This window comes from Passer domesticus, chromosome 2 (genome assembly GCF_036417665.1).
Source record: "Passer domesticus isolate bPasDom1 chromosome 2, bPasDom1.hap1, whole genome shotgun sequence".
Taxonomy (NCBI): domain Eukaryota; kingdom Metazoa; phylum Chordata; class Aves; order Passeriformes; family Passeridae; genus Passer; species Passer domesticus.
In genome coordinates this window covers 5,091,015-5,111,766 of record NC_087475.1, presented here as the reverse complement: position 1 = coordinate 5,111,766, position 20,752 = coordinate 5,091,015, and the positions used below count along the sequence as shown (strand labels likewise).

The following is a 20,752-nucleotide window of genomic DNA, read 5'->3' as shown; positions in this document are numbered from 1 at the left end:
GAGGAGGTGTTCCATCACTCTCCCCCAGGTGTTTTAGGGGAGGTGATGCCCAGGCACAGGAAATTTCCCTGCGAGGCAATAATGAACCAATTAAGAACTCCCAGCTGATACTGCAGGGGAAGGTGCAGAAAAGATGGCAAAAGCAAATGTGGGAAGGATTTTTTTTTTCCTGCCACTCTCCAAGATTTAAACAGCAATTCCATGTTTCCATCTGGGGGTAAATTACATTGGGAGAAAAATTGGATTTTTTGGTCAGTTAAATTACAGATCTTCTCAGCAAAATCACAGTGCAGAACAGGGCACTGCCATCACAGTGGCAGTTTTAATAATGAAAAATGGTTTTAATAATGTAAAAAAAAAATGGTACTGAAGGGGAATGTGAATTGAAATATATTATGAAAAATAACCTCATTTCTCTTTAGTATTTGACCCACACCTTTGTAGTGAGACTTCACAAGATTTTAACTCTTGGGGGAGTTCAGACCTGGCAAGAAAATAATAGAAAATGGGTGAAAGAGAGTGAAAGAGGGAATATTTTACCAAAATCATTGAAAATTTAGGTTGGGAGGGACTTTTAAGATCTCATTCCAACCTCCTGCCAGTCAGGGAATCTTCCAGCAGACCCAAGTAAAGCTGGAAAAGTGAATTCCATAGCGAGGGGTCTCCAAGTTTTGGAAGCAGTGCAATGGAAATAAAACAAGGTGATAAAGGCACAGATAAATCCCCAGCTCTCTGTGCCCTGGGATTTGAAAAAAAGTAATTTAAGGAAATTCAGCACAACAGGTGCAAAACTGGGGAATTCATCACTGAAAGTGCCAATGAATGGGAAATCTGCCAGAATTTCTCCAGAAATCTCAAGACAGGACATAAATTCTTTTTTTTCCCAGCGTTTCAGTCACACCTCAAAAATGCCACAGAGGAAATATTGTTATTCCAGTTTTTTCCTGAAGGTTAGATTTTGCTTTTTTTTTTTAATATGATGCAGATAAAAGCTATTTGGCAAGTGTAGGTGAAGCACGCAACCCAACCAACCTATTCAAGCTCAGAATTATATATGTATTCCCTAAAAATGTAAAGCATTTTTGCTTATTTATTATGTAAAACAAAACTGTTAAAATGTTAATAAAATCCTGTAGCCAAAGGAAAACTGAGTTGAATTTATCTTTTTTTTTTTTAACATACAAAACAAAGTATTTCACAAATGAAAATGGTGCATATTTGAAAATTTATTTCATGTGTGACATGTTCTATATTGACAAATAATGTACTATAAAACACACACAGAGTTTTAAAAATTTATTATATTATTGCCACGTTGCATTTTAAATGAAGACACTTGGAAAATGCAAATAACACAGAATCACTATTGAGATACTCAACACATGACAATTCTTCCCTGCAGTTCTTTTTTCTCCATCATTTTTTGACCTCTGCCCTTTGCTGGGCCCAGATTTAATTTCTTTGGTGTCTGATCAAGGCAGTGCATCCCCACCACCACTTAGCCATGCAAATGTTTTTATCAAACCAGTGACCCCAGGAACCAGCACAAATCTTTCCCATGACACATATTTTGATTGTAGAGATCTCCAAAGAGTTGCAAAAAGTAAATTTTTTTTTCAGGCTGCTGATGCAGCTGAATCAGAGAAAGCAAAGAAACGAATTTTTTGCACAGTGAAGCAGCAGCATAAAGAATTAAATGCTTTAATATTATTTCCAGGTAATAGCCCTTGATTTGTTGGATATATTAAAAAAATAAAAAAAGAAGCTCTGAAGTCTTATAAAAGCTTTACTAGAAGCAGGATGTGCTGCCTGGGCTCCGAAATGTGAAGTACATTATTACTTTTTCAAACCTTTGGAAGCAGCTTTGTTGCTGACTGGGCACGAGCCACCCTGGACTCGCACACGTGCCAACACACCCAGAAGTTTTCCTATCAATAAACAACCCCCACAAATGTTTCCACCATGAGAAATGTTCTACCAGAGCCCAGCAGGAAAAAAAAAAATTAAAAAAGAAGTCCCAGTAATAGGGACATGGTAATAAATGGGTTTTTTGAAAGCACTTCATCAAGAAAATAGTTTAAGATATGAGCTCAGCCTCACAATGGAAGAGGTGTTTTACTAATCCAGACAGCTGAACGAAATGAAACATTTTCAGAGCTTTATTCCTGGGGCTGGAGCTGGCTGGATCTCTGCAGCCCCACATCCAGGGACACCCCACACCACATTTGTCTGTCACACACGGAGAACAAGAAAAACAAGGATTATCCTGCAAAAATGTCGTGGCCACGTTGGGCAGAGGAAGAGTCAGACTCCACCTGACAGAGACTCAGGGATTTCTCCAAGGCCTTCATCCAGCTGCTCCTTGTCCCATGGGAATTCTTTTTGTCTTTGGTTCTTCCCAAGGGAAAGCAAGAAATCCTTCATCCAAATCCAGGAGACACCAGAAGAGGCCACAGAAAAGGCAAAGTGGCTCCCATGATCTGGCACATCCAGGGCTGGGCAGCTCTCCCCTGTGGCAAGGAAATTCCACTCCAAGTTTCTTCCCAGTGCAGAAATTTTGGGAACAACCTGACAACTCCCAGCGAGAACAGAATCAGCTCATCACTAAGGCAGCTACAAAAGGATCAACAGCAACCAGGAAATGTTGCAGCATTTAAAAAATGCCGAAAAATCCTTCTGCTGCTGCTCAGCCACTAAAGCTTTACAAACTCATTCTGCCCTTCCAAAATTCCCATGCTTTATCCTTTCCCCCCCCTTTTTTTTTGTCCCCAGTGAAGGGAGAAGGAAGTTTTAAGGAAGTCACTCAAGTCCCAGCCCGAGGCACGACCTGGTTGTTCAATCCCTCCAGGCACTTCCCAGTCTGTGTGGAACATGAACAAAACCCAAAAGGTGCTTCCTGCAGGCAAATCCTAAAGCTGAGACAGTTTTAGCTACAAATTCTGGCTTAAGGTGAAGTTTTGTAAAACTCTGTGGTTGGAAAAGCAGCACCAGAGCTCTGCTTTGCTGCAGTTTGCTCATGAAGGAAAAGGCAGAAAATAAATAAGGATGCAGCAGGAAGATGTGAGTGTGCATGTGCACACCCACTTTTGATAGATCTATATATAAATATATGTTTTTTTCTTTTTATTGAAGCTTTTTTAAGCCAGACTTGAGTCTCAGTTGATTAAAATATGCATTAATATTGAATTCTGATATCAAAGGCAGCCGCCAAACCTTCTCAGCCCAAAGCAGTTTTGAAAACATCTGGTGGGAAAAAGCTAAACTTGGTGCATCATTTTAATTATGGCAATTAACAGCTGTGTGTGTGCAGTTCTAGGAGATGCTGATGTGCAGCCTCATGTGATCTGGATCATGGGGGGAAAAAAACCCAGCAGGGTTTGGACAATCAGGACAAATCTTCTGTGAGATGAAGCATAAAATCCTAAATTTAACAGGGACAATTTAATTTCTACTCTTGCTGCCAAACCACCTAAACCCTAATATGTGAGGATTGGTCAAAATTACCATTAGAGACAAGTTTCCTTGTTTTAAGACTTCTCGGCTTTGGAGCTCAATCAATCTAAAATGTTTGGATTGTTTATGAGGTGAACTTTAACCTAAAAACCCCATTTCTGGCTAGAAGACAGTAGTTTCCTTTCTGCAAACCAATCTGGCTGATCCACCATGCAAAAAAGAAATTAAGGTGGCCACATCCCAGCTGGGACAAGCCTGGCTGGCACAGAATTGTTTGGGGAGCTGTGGTGGCCAAGCCTCCTTGGGAGAAAACCCCACCAAGCTCCCACGTGGCTGCTCCAGGAGAATTCCCAGGCTGCTCCTCCCACCTGGAAATGTGCAGGCAGCCCCAAAAATGAGCTGCTTTCAGGTCAGCAGGTGTTAAAGCTCTTGATTCTAGTGCTTAGCAGCAAAACCAGACAGTGGCTTGGAAAAGGGGGTGACAAAAGGGCTATGGAAGAGAATTTGGACACAGGGGAATGGTGTGATTCCTCTTTCTCACTGCAGTAGTTGTTTGCAGCAGGGAATTTGATTTATTCACTTAACTTCATTGAGGTAATGATAAAATTACCACTAAATTCTAAATTAATTGCAGGTCTCATCCCCTGAGATGGCATTCTGCAATAACCTGGGTGTGACACTGCTCCAGTGGGTTTGTCCTCCTGAAACCTCTTGGAAAACCGTGATTTAAAGGACAGATGAGATGATTTACTCAGATCCAACTGACTGAGGAGAGCAGAGTGCAAATCACTTGGATAACCCAGCACAGCTCCTAAGTGCTGATGGAATACTCTCCCAAAAACTGAAGGCAGCCATTAAGAGTTGCAGACCTGAGATCAAAGCACAGGTTGGTAAATTATTGTAGAGGTCTACACAGAGAAGAACCAAATCAGGAGCTTCACTCAGACCTGGAATTAAGCACAGTGGTGATCCCAGCAATTCAGGAATATGTGATGTTCCAGCTGGATTTAGTGAAGACAACACAGAAAAACAGAATTTAGTTAAAAAAAACCAAAACAAAGTAAAAAAGTAAATATTGTCCTGCACTGTGCTAAATCACACAGAAACAACAAAAAAAGGAAATGTTGAGCCACTTCAGTCTCTCCAGTACAGGGTGTAAATGAAGAGAACATTCTGTTCACCACAAATATTCCTTTGCAAAAATACCCTTTTCAAAGAAGAGATCCTTACAAAGAATGGCAACAGAGGTGTGTTTTACAGTTAATGAAAAGAATAAAGGCCTTCAGCTGTGAGATCACCACCTCTTTTCAGCTGCTGACGTTACCCACAGCAAGCACAAAGCAGAAAATCAGAAGGAAAATCAAACTTTCAGGTACCCTTCCCACCTTGGGCAGGGTGAGGTGACAGTGCCCAGCACTAAAGAGTTCCTGTCAGTGCTTGGGGACGATGAGGTTCCTCAGCATGTCAAAGGAGTTGCCATCAGGGTGCACAGACTCCACGCCCTTGCCCTCCTGGTGCACCTGGAGGTATCCACAGTCATCAACCCCAACAATCCAGGCCAGCGGGCCGTCCTCGCTGCGGAGCCGCACCTGCTTCCCACTGAGAGTTGGGGCAGAAAACAGAATTCTGTCAGAACTGCCCTGGGCTGGAAATGCAGGATGTGCCTGGGGGTGTGTGTTCAATTTCCATCTGTCAGAGCTGGGGCAGTTCTCTGCTGTTCATGGGGCAGTTTTTTCTTTCTCTCTCCCACAGCCAATCCTCCCTCCAGGAGATCTCTGCTGTCCATGGCCACTGAGTGTCCCTGCAGGGCTGATCCAATTCCAGCATCCCATGGGAGATGCTCCGCCCAGGGCAGGAGCCAAGCATTCCTACCTGGATACAATCTGAGCCTGGAACAGCACAGCAGCCTTTGCCCACTGCATTCCCAGAGGAGCAGCTTTCTCCTGCCCTGCATTCCCAGAGGAAGAGCAGGCCCATCTCCAGCAGCCCTGGAGCTGCAGAGGAAAACTGCAGCCTTGTGCAGGATCCCTGCTCCAGCAGAAGCACAGCTGGCACTGCAGGAGGGCTGAGCCCCCATGGGATGGGACTGTGCCACCACCCTAACCCACAGGGGACAGGGCATGCTCTGACTCTGGCAGTGCTGGTTTGTATTACTGCATTTTAATTTTACATTTATTTTTTCCATAATAAAGAACTGTTATTCCTATTCCCACATCTTTGCCTAAGAGCCCCTTAATTTCAAAATTACAGTAATTCAGAGGGAGGAGATTTGCATTTTCCATTTCATGGGAGGCTCCTGCCTTCCTTAGCAGACACCTGGCTTTTCAAACTAAGACAGCAACCCATGGACACTGAGCAATTAAAACTGATGCCTCAAGATTTCAGCTTTTCTATTTTTCAAATCCTGTACTGCATTAGTGCAAAACTCTAAACTCCTTATAAAGTGTTTTAAATTATTCACTCATATTAAAGGGAATTTTGTGGAAAAAGACAAAATACCCATGAGTTCTTCCACCAATTTTATTAAAAGAGAGTTTGAGAATTCTTACCTGTGTACCCAGTACTTGTAGTACTGGGGAAGAACTCCATTGGGCCCCTTCTCCTGGAAAACCTCAATGAGCCTCTCCAGCACAGTCACAGTCCTTGCAATGAGACAATCTGCACTCAGAGGCTTCAGCTCTGTCCCCTCTTCCCTGTTCAGCTTTGCAATGAGGTCATTGATGCAGATGGTGGGGTTGCTGTTATTCACATTAAATCCAAAGCCTGCAGAAAACAAAGAGAAGGACACAATCAAAGAGACAAACTCTTTGTTACCACCACAGCCAGCACTTAATTCCTCTGCTTCCTACAATTATCCCTCAGGATGGCTCCCAGAGCTGGCTTCATTCAGCCTCTTACACTTTTGAATCTTCTTTCTCCTGTAAGTACAACCCTCAGCTCAGATTTTGCTCCTTGCCCCCAAAAAGGCTCCTCAGAGTTAGAGAGGCAAATCCAGCAGAGCCTTTCAACCACACCCATCCCACCAGTGAGGGCTGGGAGAGGATAAACTGCACCTTGGTTCCAAAACCATCCCTGTGAGACATTCCTGTACTCCCTGGAAGGTCCTCAGCCCACTCAGAGAACAACTGATCCTGCCCTGAGATGGAGTTTTATCTCCCAGTCTAAAACTCAGCTCAGAGACCTTTCTGTTTCCTGCAGTGAGCTGAGTGCCCTTTCCAAAAACCCAGACTTTTCACTCAGCTGATAAGCCTCGTTTGGCTTGTTCAGGAAAGCCCAGAAGATTTGATTTTAACTTTGTAAGACTCCAGTTTGCCTAATCTATCTCACCACAGCATATCCTTTAGAAGCCTCAAGCCTCTCGCTGAGATTTCTCCAGCTGGAATTCCCAAATTCTGAGTTGGCAGAATGCCTCCCTTGTTTAAATATGGCTCTTGGGGCCTTTTCTGCAGCCTGCAGAAACAGGCTTTGAGGGATGTAAAGAAGTATATTGTATTACCTGTTTATTTTTTTCTCCTAATAATTTGGGGGTTTTTTTCTTCCCTCAGACATTTGGGATAAAACCCCCTGTCTGTCAATCAGGTTTGGGCATGATGCACCTCCAAGGAGGTGCAGATGTCTTGATTTGTAAATTTGCTGTTAATAATTCATAATTTATATTAACTTTGAGAAGGATCCCTTCAGTGAAAAGGAGTTTTTGATTTTTAACAAGTCAGGGAACGCAGACAAACAAGGCACAGTGATCTCAACACACCAGTCCTGTGGAAACGAGCTGAAATGGGTTACTGGAAAGAGATAAAGGAAAATGAACTGGAAAATGCAACGAGCTGGGCCAGCAAATCCCAGCTCAGCCATCTGCACTCCAGTGTGAGGGAGCAGAGACACCGTGGCCACTGAGGGGGTCCATCAGCAGCCTCAGGATCACTGCCCAGCCATCCAAAAAGTGGGACACAACAGCCACCCTGGCACGAGGAGCTCAGCAGAAGCCCCAACACCTGGGAATGAACACGGCAAAGGGAAAAAGGCAGCCAGGAAATCTAAAAACCACGAGGTGCTCAGGGCTCTGGGGGCACCCCTGCAGGGTCCAGGAGAGAAGAGAGCACTGAGCAGTGCCCCTGCCGTGCTGATGTGGCTGATGGATGTTGCAGTGGTGGATCCATGAGGATCTGGACGTGCCTGAGCAGAGCAGAGGCGCGCTGGCCGCTCACGCTCGCTGGCTGTCCCCTGCATTCCACTGGTGCTTGGCTCCCCCGCCTGCTCCGGGTCTGGCCCTCACATTAATGGTGAATGTTCTTCTCAGAACTCCTCCTCCAGAAGTCCCAACACCGTAAAGTTCTTCAATTTTAAATTTCAGATTGGAAAAAAAAAGTTTTTTGGTTGGTTTTTTTTCCCCAAACTGTGTTTAAAAATCTCAATGTGAAACATGTCACCTGCAAGGCTTGAGCAGTGAAAATGCAGGTTTGTCTTTGATCTTATTCCCCGGAGCTCCTCCTTGGAGAAGTGAAGCCACAGAGATGATCTTTGATTTCCATCATTATCCTCATTTATGGGAGATCCTTGGGAATGCCAAGGAAACAGTGAGTTCAGGGCCTGGACGTGGGACTGAGTGCTCTGGGCTGGGGACAAGGTGGGCACAGCTGGGACTCCATGGGCTGAGAGGGCTTTCCCAACCTCAGGGATCCTGGGATTCTGTCTAGGAAAGGATCCTTTGGAAAAGGGCTGATGGATCTGACACGCCTTTCCTGTTGGGGAAGCTGAATCCCATCACTCCTACTAATCCAAAAATTTAAATGTCATGAGGCCCCTTTAGGACTCCAAGGGAAACTCAGCACTGGAGTGATGGAAAAGATCCTTGGATTTGTATGGAGCAAGCAGGTTTCAATTTTCAAAGCTCCCAGGTGAAAAGAGACTGATGAAAATAGGCATTTATCTACACCTCAGACCTACCAGATGGATATCAGAGAGAATGGATACAGAAAGTCTCCGTTTGAATTGGAATATTTTGATGTTTAGGGTAAGAATGGAAAGGTCCAAACCAAATATGTGAAGTGCTTAAGAGATACTTGATATAAGGAACTATTTTTGGATGTATTCCTGCTTTCCTTATGTTAACCAGGCTGTAGGAAAACATGGAAGTTGTAAATGGCTGAAGGGGCACAGAGAGATTTCTTAAGTTTCTGTGCAATTTCCATTCTGTTCGAGTCGATTATTTACAAAATGAAGGTATAAAATTGAACAGAAAATGTCATGTCTGGGCATGTTTCACAGAAGGAGGTGTCATCTTCAACTCTTTTCTTGCAGCTCTAAAATCACAGAAACAACACCATGACCACTCCATCTTCGCAGGATACTTTACTTGTGCTACATTCAAATATCTTTTTTTTTTTTTTTACCCTTTTAGACTTGCTAAGGAATTTCCTTCTGTTTTCTACACACAGCAGAGACAATTATTTTTAGGACCAGAATCTGGAAAGTTTCTGAGCAGATCTGGGATGCTTAGGGAAAAAACTTCCTTATCACAGAGCAGGATGATTATCAGACTAAAGATGATAAAAACATCTCAATAATTAAAAAATGAAAAAACATTACTCTGTGTATGTAGCTCTTCTTTTGATTTAAAAGGCATGTTCTTCATTTAACTATCTTTCATGTTACAAAAAATCCATAAATTGGGAAAAAAGGATGGAGTTTTCAGTATATTCCACTGGTTTTGCAATAAATCAAGGAGGACAATTTCCCTCTCCCATGTAATGCTCTTCCTTTGAACTCTACTACACCAATCCAGATGCTTGCATTTATGTTTTACTTGTCAAGCATATGGAATTATTAAGAAGGATGAAAACATTTACTTTTTGTGCTTCCTCTGGATTTCATGTTGTGCTTTATTTCCTTATGCCTGCTGTCATTATTTGTTCTCATCGTTGCCATTTTTACTGATACAGACACTGATAACAAAATCCTCCAGAAAAAAAAAAAAGAAGCACAGAAAAGCTTCAAAATAAGACATTTACCAATGAGAATATGAAATGTTGTTTCAATGAGTGTTGAGTTTACCAGAACTCCACCAATCTTCATCAGATCACTGTAGTAAATATCATTTGGCCACTTCACTCGCAGCTCAATGTCCTGAAGAAACAAAACCAGATATTTAGAGACATTCATGGCTCATTCATCACTCCACAGCCTGTAGAGAATCATGGAATGGTTTGGGTTGGGAGTGGCCTCAAAGCCCACCCAGTGCCAGCCCTGCCATGGCAGGGACACCTTCCCCTGTGCCAGGCTGCTCCAGCCCCAGTGTCCAACCTGGCCTTGGGCACTGCCAGGGATCCAGGGGCAGCCACAGCTGTTCTGGCAATTCCATCCCAGCCCTGCCCACCCTGCCAGAGAGGAAATTGTTCCTAATATCTGATCTAAACCTGTAATTTTTCAGTTTAAAGCCATTCCCTGTGTCCTGTCCCTGCATGCCCTGGAAATTGTCTCTCTCCAGCTTTCCTGGGGCTCCTGCAGGCCCTGCAAGGCCACCCTGAGCTCAGCCCAAAGCTTCTCCTGTGCAGGTGAACAATGCCAGCTGTGCCAGCCTTTCCTGCCAGCAGAGCTGCTCCATCCCTCTGCTCATCCTGGAGCCTCCTCTGGGCTCTCTGCAGCAGCTCCAGCTCCTCCTGTGCTGGGGCAGGCCTGGGGCAGCTCTCAGGTGGGCTCTCACCTGAGCAGAGCAGAGGAGGAGAATTTTCTCTGCCTCTTTGCTACACCCAAAGTGCTGCTGTCAACTGCTGTTCATAATGAGAATCTACTGAAGTGCTTCAAAAATGCTACAGAAAATGTAACCCTGCCTGGGAAATCTTGCAGGAACTGATGTCTCAGGTTTGAGCTTTTCTATTTTTCACATTCTGGGCTGCTTTAGTGTGTGGGGCTGAGCTTCATATTTTGGGATGCTGAGCTCTGTGCACAGAGCAGGGAGACAAAACAATTCCTGCTCCAGCTGGGCACCAAGGACAAATGATCCAAATCTCAGCCCAGGAGCACAAACCCCGTGGGCTGCAGAGAGAAAAACAAGCAGGATGGGACTGCAGGGGCTGCAGTGGGGTTGGACACTGAACTGCAATGTGCACATGGAGCAGAGCTGAGCCCAGGGAGAGACCCCGGCAGCGCTCGTGCGTTTTGGGACCATTTGGGTTCATCTTGGGTGCAGCCCTGGCTGGGCTCTGGTGCTGCCTAAGGTGGATCCATGGAGGCCTTTTAATAAATCCCTGCTTTATTCTTTAACTCTGTCCAGCCTCTGCTCTGGGTCAGCCTTCACAAGGCATCAGTAGCAGCCAAAGAGACAGTGACATCCTGAATTTCAGAAAGGAAATTCAGCAGACAGGAGAAATCCCAGTTCCCAACCACATAAATAGTTCAGAAATGTCCCAAAGCTGTCCCCGCTCTCAGCAGCACTGCGGGGATGGAAACCCAAACTGAGCTGTGACAAGGTCCCAGCCCCACAGAGCAGCTTTTGTTGAAACCACAGGGCTGAGCTGAACTTTGCACTGGCTACTTAAACACAAAAAGAAAGCAAATGTGCTTCCTGCAGTTTGAAACACTGCCCATGACTGCTTCATCCCCGGGGGCAAATTATGGGAGGTGCTCCAGGCCTACAAGAGTCGCATTCCCTCCTCTTGTAGGGGATGAAATCCCTTTACAGGATGTGTGAAAGCTGCACCTGGGTCCGTGTCTACTTTCCTGACAGATTTAAAGGCCAGGGAGGAGTCCATGACACATCCACTGACAGGAAATACTACCTGATTTTGCTATCAAAGCATTCTGAGGGAAAGTATCACCAGCTCCTATTCATTATGGGAAAGAACTTGGCTCCTCGCACTGGGGGAAGGCTTTTAGGGGACTCTGGAGACACGGGAGGAATGACACAGTGAAATGGTGCTAGCAGTGATAAAAGGGCTGCCAAAGGGGGAAACACACACCTGTAAGACACCAGACAGTAGCCCTGTGACTGAAGTGACAACAAGCAGCAGGAACAATTGAGGCAGCTGGGTGTTCTCAGGACTCTCATGACTTTGCTACGGAGCGGTTTCACCAGGTACCACACAAAACATCACAAAATACGCTGGAAATGAAGCATGGTCTTGTCTTCCCTCACTAGAGAGAGACTCTGCTGATCTCAAAATGGGAGAGCAAAGCATCCTCTTGACTTAAAGCCCATTTGCATCCTCAGCATTAACATCTGACAAGGGAACTTCCAACTGAGCCCTCAGATCTGCTCTGGGAGGACCCACAACAAAGGCCTCTGGTTCAGCAGAGTCAGTAATTGTGGCATCCTAAAAACAATGACTGGATGATGAACTGAGACAGGGACATTTTGGAACCAGCCCAGAGGAGGCTCCAGGATGAGCAGAGGGATGGAGCAGCTCTGCTGGCAGGAAAGGCTGGCACAGCTGGCATTGTTCACCTGCACAGGAGAAGCTTTGGGCTGAGCTCAGGGTGGCCTTGCAGGGCCTGCAGGAGCCCCAGGAAAGCTGGAGAGAGACAATTTCCAGGGCATGCAGGGACAGCACACAGGGAATGCTTCAAACTGAAAAATTACAGGTTTAGATCAGATAATGAGGAAAAATATCCTCCCTGTGAGGGAGGCCCCTGGATCCCTGGCAGTGCCCAAGGCCAGGCTGGACACTGGGGCTGGAGCAGCCTGGCACAGTGGAAGGTGTCCCTGCCATGGCAGGGGTAGGATGATCTTTCAGATCCCTTCAAAACCCAAGCCATTCCATGATTCCATCACTCTGTAGATCATCCCACTGATTGTGGCTGCTGCAGCTGGCATGACATGAGCATAAGGAAAAACCTTGCAGGACTTGAGTCCAAAGGGGAAATTCAAGCACTGAGTTTTTGATAATTTTTAAAAATTTCTTGCTGTAACATAATTGATTCTAAACCTTTAACTCTGTTTTGCCCCCCTGCCAATGGCTGATGTCCCCTCAGGTTCAGTAGATCTGCCCTGGTCACAGAAAGCTCTTTACTGTCCAAATGCTCAGTACAGTACACACATTATTGATCTACATTTTTTACATCAATATTTGGACCTTCAGTCACCTTTTTCCTCTTGAATGGAGTAAAATTAAAAAATGCCACAGTACATCAGGGCAGGCACACAGCAGCAAAACCAACTCCATTCATAAATCAGCTCCTTCCCCAGTTATCCCCATATTTTATAAAACTAACCCTTGTCCCTTCGTTTTTAAGTGGTCAAATTATCCACTCCAGCCAAATATTTTATATTGCAAATTTTAGCCTGAAGCATTTTGTTTTTCCAGTCAGGTTATGAAGCACTGAATTTAGAAGGTTTTAATAGAAAGGCTGACAGACCCTAAACTGCAGCAAAGCTACTGGGTGCCACTATAATAAAGTTCATGTGTAAATGTGTATAAGTCATTGATTTTCTGTAATATAGGAAACATATGCTTTAGTTAACTACTTCTGTAAAATACCAAAGTTTTATAGTTAGCAAATATTAGGAAATGGTAACATTAAAAAGGAGATATATGAGGTGATAAAGAAGACTGGTTCTTCATTTTAATACTGATGACAGGACACTTGATTCCCTCTCGAGAGCAATTCTCCTCAGTTCTTGCTTTAGAAATCAGTTTTCAACCTTAAACAAGGGTTGGAAAAATCCTTTAAAAGGGATAAAGTGACCACTGAAACAGCACCAACAAAAAAGCAGAAAAGGATTTGTCAGTTTTATTCATTTTTCCCCTCCTCCTTATTCTCCTTCAAAATCAAAACAAATCAGCTCATTGTTGGGCAAACAAAATTGACTTTTTCTTTACTGCTGAGGATTGAGGCTTCAGTTTCATAAGATTAAGAGTGAAATGAGTGCAGTGCATTTGATCAGCTCAGTAAAACAATATTCATCCTCTGGATATTGGATTTCTCCAAACATATCAATAATCAAACATTGGTAAGGTTAACTTTAGGTTCTTCTTAGAGCTGAAGAACTGAATTATGCATTCAGCCATTACACACAAAAAGACACAGTTATAATCTGAATTTAATGGAAATGGAACCAGGGGTTTTGAGATGAGTTAGAAGGACATACCTCATATCCTGGTATGGACCTGACTGCCTCTACCACTGCCAAGGACACCAGGTGCTGGATAAAAGGAATTCTCTGGCCCAGGTTGGAATGCAGAGGGATGGAGAGGTGCAGGGTGGACAGGGCACAGCCCACGGGACTGAGCCAAACGTTTCCACCACGACCTGGGCAGGGAGAGAAAAAAGGGGAATTTCAACTCAAGAAAAGGACATTTATAAAAAAGATCACTTTGTGAATGTAGATAACAACTAAAGAGAAAGATTCAAAGGTATCCATCCAAAAATGTACCAACAGTTCCTTTAATGGAGTTTCCAAACCAATTTTGAAAGAAAAAGGGTTAAACTGCAAAGCTTTTTCTTAAAAAAAAAAAAAAAAGAGATATTTAAAATATATTCCCATCTCTGTAAGTGTTCAAAGCCAGGCTGGATGGGGCTCTGAGAACCTGGTTTTGTGGAAGGTGTGGCAGGAGGTGGAACAAGATGATCTTTAAGGTCCCTTCCAACTCAGGCCATTCTGTTCTGAGGTTCTGAAGTACAAGCTGCTACTCAATTTCCCAGCATGTGCTAAATCTGCTGCTTCCAGGCTTTTCCTGGTCTCTGCTAACAGACACATTTCAGAAGATCTTGCTTTGTTCAAGTGGAGAAGCATTTCTGAAAATGTACCCAAACCCTGAACCTCCCTGCACTGAAAGCAGGGAATCATCTTCTCATGGATTTGAGCTCGGAAAAGCTTCTTGGGCCACACACTCTGCTCTTCCAGCAGAATAAATGTGGCTTTTAAAGAAGTGCCAGCATTTTTCAGGGCAGGAAACACGACTTGCTTACATTTATCTGCTCAGGCAGGTCCTTCAGACTCAATCTCAGAGCAAGTCAAGCCCCAGTCCTGTTCCAGTTCACCCAGTTTCAGTTTTCATCTGGAGCTCTGACTTGTGTTACACTGAGTGCAGTGATGGCAGCTTTTGTGACTGGCAAAACTTTTTTGGCAGGAACCAGGAGACCACTAAATCATTTCTGCAAAAGCCACCAAACATCCTGAAAATGTTTACTTTGGTCTCTTATTAACTTTTGGGTTTTCAGTTTGAATCCACAGTTTGAGCGGGAGGGAAAAAGGACAGGCTTATTCAATGGATTATACTATCAAAAATGCTCATAATGCAGCTTAAAATGTTCTACTTTGTGTATTTAATACACATTTATGAGTAAAATAAGGAGATTTACTCACCTTTCCCTTGTGTTTGTCGAACAGCCACTGCTATTAAACCCATCTCCTCAGGCAACTCGAACATTAACCTGCCAATTAGGGAAAAAACCAAAAACCCCACATGCTTATCAGCTGCAACACTAAGCTACATTCATGAAAATCAAGGCTTAAATATCAGGTAATATTTTATGTTAACGTTGCACCACCATTTTTTCAGTTAACATTTAGTCCTGATCCAAACCCATTAGAATATTAAAAAATGATTGGCTGAAAAACGAGAATGTAAAGTATTATTTTATCTTTTAGGCTGAAATAAGTCAGAGCTACAGTTCATTTGAGTTCTGATAACACAGGTTTTGTATTTCTTCACTTCTTCCTCAAGTGCTCATTTTTTTTGGTGTCCCTATCTTCAGCAAGTGACAACCAGCAATTCTAAACATTTGTTTCTACTTACAGCAAATTTTTGTTCATACTACAAAATATAAGAGCAGCAGTTTCTGATTATTTAGAAAACCAATATGGTGGCAATAAAGCAGTTTAAAAGATACACTATCCCCTGAGAACTAATTATGATTTAACTACAGTAAATAAATCTACACCTTCTGAGAGCTCTAGAGAACACTGGCTTATTTTAGGCTTGTGTTCTGCTTTTAAAATAGTTTCACTTAAAAGAATACTAACTTTCCTCTGGGGATAAGTAGAAAGTGCACTTTAACACCACCAAATGAGTCAATGCTACACTTAAAATATAAAAAAAAAGGAAAAAAAATGAAAAGAAGAAAAAAACCCTACTGTGAGAACTTTGTTCAAGCCACTTTTAAACAAATCTGAACTGCACCATGATCCTCCTCCATTTCACGTTTTCAGGAAGAGTTATTTCAGAGATAAAACATATTCAAGATGTTGCCTCTGAGGTAAGCCCAAAAAGGGATGTCTAGCCCACAAATCTGCTTCTCCCACAGGCACAAACACGATGCTGTTCATTCCTATAAAAGCAATCTTGTCTCGGGGGTAAGGGCAGCCCAAATCAGAGCAAAAAGTTCCATTCACAATGATTTCCTGTGAGAAATGGATTTGTGAAGAATGTCTAAAGTTTGACAGAAAGTTTATGTAGTGATGTATATTTTTATGTAAATACTGAGATAAGGTGTAAATAAGATTTAAAATATGGTTTTGTAGAATGATTAGATATTTTAGAGAATTAGAAATGTGAAAGATGTACTGTAGTATTGTAGTAGTATTGTAGTATTATTGTAGTATTGTATTGTAGTAATGCTATGTAAGGAAAAAATATAGATAATTGGTGTTAGAAGTAATAGAAGTATTGTGTGGTAAAATTAATAAGTTGAAAAACATTTATAAAGTAATTAAGTAAAGTTTCTATCAGAAACCAACCTGTTTCTTAATTAATAAAGTAATTAAGAAACAGGTTGGTTTCTGATAGAAAGAGCTTTACATCTCTTGTGTGTCCCTATTCATTGAGACTCAGAATAGAATAAAATCTTTTACAACACCTCTCAGGTGCCCTGTCTCTGTAAAAGCTGAGAAAACCAACAATTTCCCCTGAATTTCAGATGGGTTTGGGAGCAGTTTCAGGCTCTGCAATTGAGGAGGTGCAGGAGCAGCAAGGAGGAGCTGTGAGTGTCCCCCAGACACACAATGTCTTGGTGCTGGGATGAGGAACCCTCCATTGCTCCTGCTCCACACGCTGGGAAATGGGACACCAGCGACTCCTGGGGCTGTGGCAGCACCAAAATGCAAGAAACCCAGAGGGTTCAGAGTACCTTTCAAATGCCTGACTCCATTTAAGTTGGATGTTAGGAAAATGTTTTTTATGGAAAGGGTGATAAAGCTCTGGAATGGCTGCCCGGGGAGGTGGTGCAGTGCCCATCCCTGGGGGTGTTTAACAAAGCCTGGATGTGGCACTGGGGGCCAGGGTTTAGCTGAGCTGTTGGGGCAGGGTTGGACTCAATGGTCTTTAAAGTCTCTTCCAACCTGGTCATTCTGTGATTCTGAGATTCTGCTTTCATGATGATGAGGTTATTGGAAAGCCCAAGCAAAGTCTGGGTCACAAATGCCTTTGCTAATTACAAATCACAGAATCCTGGAATGCTTTGGGTTGGAAAGGACCTTAAAGATCACCCAGTTCCACCCCCTGCCATGAGTAGGAACACACAAACCAGCAGGAGCTGGACCAGGCCCCACGATGTTTTCCCACATTATTCCTGAGTCATGGAGGTGTCATCAATGGCCAACAGCCAGAAAATGTCTTTGCCAATCACCTTCCACAAAACACACCTTGGGAATTGTCTCCTCTGGACACTGTGGCTCACATGCTTAGACCAAGCCCACCCATCTACCACCTTTAGCAGCAAATTTTACCTCTTGACACTAAATCCCTGAATCATCAAGGCTGGAAAAGCCCTCCAGGACCATCCAGTGCCACCAGCATCACCCCAAACCCTGTCCCCAAGGGCCACATCCAGACTCCTCTGGGACAATTCCAGCGACTCCAAACCTCCCTGGGCAGCTCAGCCCAAGGCCTGACCACTCTGCCAGGGAAATTTTCTTTCCCGGTCTCCAACCTGAGCCTGCCCTGGTGCCATCTGAGGCCATTTCCTCTCCTCCTTTCACTTTCACCAATCCTCCCTCCTGCAATGAGCTTCTCCTGAGCCTCCTTGTCTCAAGGCTGAGCTCCCGCAGCTCCCTCAGCTGCTCCTCCCAGGATGTGTTTTCCAGATCCTTCTCTTCCCTGGACACACTCCAGCCCCCCAGGGGGAAAATCCCCCAAAGCTCAGGAGGTTTCATCCCTGTCTTCTGGGAGCAGCCTGATTACAACACCAAGTCCATGCTTTTGCAACATAAAAATCCAATTTAAACTTGGACACACAACTAGGAGGAAATTACAGGCTTTGCTGAAACACACGGATTTCTGCTGCTTCTCCATTCATGTATCTGTTTTTAAATAATGAAAAAAAAAATCATGGGCTGCCATGAGGGGAGGAAAATAAACAGAGCAGGAAAAAAGCTAATTAGGAATGCAAAACACAGGCTTCTGCCCCAAAGAGATACAATTAGGAGAACAGATGATGCAGCTCTTGGAGACTTGGCAGCAGGTAACAACTTATTACATGGAGAGACTGAGGCTGGACTTTCAAGGGTCACAAAGAAATTCTTTAAGGGACACAACATGGGGAAGTTGTTAATTCCCAGACTGATACACCAAGAGACACAGGGATTGATTTTTTACAACTTCCTGAGATTGTGCTGGAATTAACATGAAGGCAATGATAATAAAATTCTGCACACAGCCTCCTGCCTGCCTTCCCCCAGCTTCAGAGCTCTGTACATGGTGTGTGCTTGTTAGTTTGGTGGGGTTTGTTTCTTCTCTGGGAGAAACAACTTGGATTTTCCTTACCAGAAAGATTAACTGTACGTGCACTTTTTTACATATTGACTTCCCTTCTTCTCTTTCAACTTAATCAGTTGCAGACTTAACAATTTTGTTTTTCTGCAGAGAGGCTTAATCACAGTGCTCACCACATTCTCTCCCCCCCCCCCCCAATTTTTTTCCTTCAAGAATTTTTTTTTTCTTTCTTTTTCGTGCTCTATGCCCTGGGTATTAATTCCAAAAAACAGAATGAGATATAAAATTATGGCGACATTAAAATAAATTTACCCATCAGGAAGAATATCAGATGACATCTATATGATCATAGAAGATGATACTGGAATTTTATGTAAACTTTTCTCTTTTTTGAACATTTTTGTGGTATTTTCCAAAATGTGAGCAAGGCACTTTTGGCATTCAAGAGTATTAAAGCAGCTGAAATAGTAAGAGAGGTTCTAGCACAGTTTTTTATACAAATGTCCTCCTCCCCACCCTGCAGTACATAATAAACAATATTTAATTATTTTACAGAAACTCCAAGTGTAAGGAGGACTCTGGCCTGCCACCACAACAACTTTTCATCCTACACGAATATAAAATGGGAACTGAAACCCCCAAAACCACGTTTGACTAATGTTAACAACTATAAATTTCATTGATGTTGTGGGTTTAAGGTTGAAACTCTCATTAAAGCATCCTGCTGCGTTACAGTATTGCAGAGACATTACCACAGCCAGCAGTGCATTCCAGATGTTAAAATACCTGGGCACAAGAGTTGTGGGCAGATTTGTCCCTTCCCTTCGAGTTCCTTGCCTGAAAATCTCACTCTCGAGGAGGTTGTTTAGAGAGTATTGTAAAAGCAACACAGAAAACCAACCAACCAACCTACCAAAAACCAACCAACCAACCAAAAAAACCCAACCAAAAACCCCAAACCTTTTCAATTTTAGTCAAATCAATGAATTCCAGAATTATTTAGGTTGGAGGGCAACAGTTAGAGGAGAAGACACCATGAGTGAGAGTAGGTTTGGATTAGATATTGGGAAAAAATTCTTCTCTGTGAGGGTGGAGAGGCCCTGGAAAGAATTCCCAGAGCAGCTGTGGCTGCCCCTGAATCCCTGAAGTGCCCAAGGCCAGGCTGGAGCAGCCTGGGACACTGGAAGGTGTCCCTACCCATGGCAGGGGGTGAAACTGGACAATCTTTGATGTCCCTTCCAACCCAAACCATTCCATGATTCTATCAAATATAAAAGAAATGTTGTTATTGCCCCCAAAGCAGCAGTTTCTGTGAGGGACACCATGCTGGGAGTCTGCTAAAAGCCACCAAATGAGGAAATGTGGGAAAGTTTTGAGGAAGAACAAACGCTGCATTCAGTTTATTTGGGCTGATGGGATCTTATGGGTGACATCCCTGAAGGAAAAAAGGAGCTCAAATGATCTGGTCTTTACAAATTCTCCTCCACAAAATAACCCTGTCCCAATCCCGAGGAAAATAAGGACGTGAATAGAGGCTGCTTTGGCTAAAAAAGGGAATCCAAAAGTGTAAAAAAAATGTTCAAAAAAGATGGAAGCAAGGAGGAATACAACAAAGGAGAAATGCAGAAATATTGCCCAGAGAATGGAAAGCTTAATTGTATTAGACATTGCAGGGGAAAATGGCAGCAAGAACTTCTACTGGAATGTGATTAAAAAAAGAAAAGAAAAAAAAAAAGAAGAAGGAAAATACGGGGTCTCAGCTGACTGAGGCTAAAACACAGTGGACACACCTAAGGCAGAGCTACTCAAGGAATTCTTTGCCCAGGTCTTCACCAACAGGGTCCTCCAGGACATCACACAGAGTTCAGAGGGAGAAGAGGAAACACCAGCAGTAGAAAAGAATTGATCTCATAAATCTCTTGGGAAATCGTGGCTCAGTCAGGTCAGTGAGAGCAGAGGGGATGGATCTGAGATTTCTGAGGGCACATGCCACCTTCATGGCCAAGGACATCAGAGTGGTGCCAGACTGAGAGGGAAAACATCTCCAAGCTGTTCTTTCAAACATCCCTGTATCCAAGCCAAGCCTTGAGCAGAAAGGGTCTGGATTCTGGGATTGAAAATCCTGGTTTGTACTCCAGCTGTGGGCTGCATACAACTGCAGATCCTCAGGGGGTTCTCCAAGACTTGTCCTATTTAATGTCTTCAGAAGTTTAATAAGAGGTGAAGGAAAGGAGGGGATCCAGGAGGAAATGGCACACACATCCAGCCAGCCTGTGAGTAACACTGAGCTGTGGGGATAACTAAACTCTGGAATAGGATGTGGAGTTTTTCCAGACCTGACTGGAAAAAAGCCTTGATCAAGCTGGTCAGAATTCATTGTTGACCCTGCTCAGAAGAAGGAGGTTGGACTAGAAACCTGCAGGGATTCTGAGTGCAGCTACGATAATTCATGAAAAATCCTATGCTAGGATTTTTCTCCTATTCTAGCTGAGAAGCCTCAGAAAAGAAATGTAAACAATTAACTATCTGATGGTTATGGAATGTAGTCTGGACATTGTTTACCAACAGGTGCATCTTGGATTGGTTCCTGTGAGTTGTTTCTACTTAATAACCAATCATAGATGCAACTGCGTTAGATTCTTTGAGAATCA

General features: G+C 43.4%; 1 protein-coding gene across 6 annotated transcripts in view; it reads right to left on the bottom strand.

The window, feature by feature from the left end:
* Nucleotides 1–1,283: 1,283 nt before the first annotated feature.
* The window catches only part of HLCS (holocarboxylase synthetase), a 118,075-nt gene continuing 98,606 nt past the window's right edge, over nucleotides 1,284–20,752 (bottom strand). For all 6 annotated transcript variants that reach the window (XM_064406565.1, XM_064406571.1, XM_064406587.1 and 3 more), the window contains 5 exons: nucleotides 14,756–14,823; nucleotides 13,538–13,698; nucleotides 9,462–9,576; nucleotides 6,003–6,216; nucleotides 1,284–5,052 (listed from right to left, as the gene is read on the bottom strand). In XM_064406565.1, coding sequence (XP_064262635.1) covers nucleotides 4,884–5,052; nucleotides 6,003–6,216; nucleotides 9,462–9,576; nucleotides 13,538–13,698; nucleotides 14,756–14,823 — 727 coding nt within the window. In that variant the 3' untranslated portion in view covers nucleotides 1,284–4,883. The remainder of the gene's footprint in view (nucleotides 5,053–6,002; nucleotides 6,217–9,461; nucleotides 9,577–13,537; nucleotides 13,699–14,755; nucleotides 14,824–20,752) is intronic.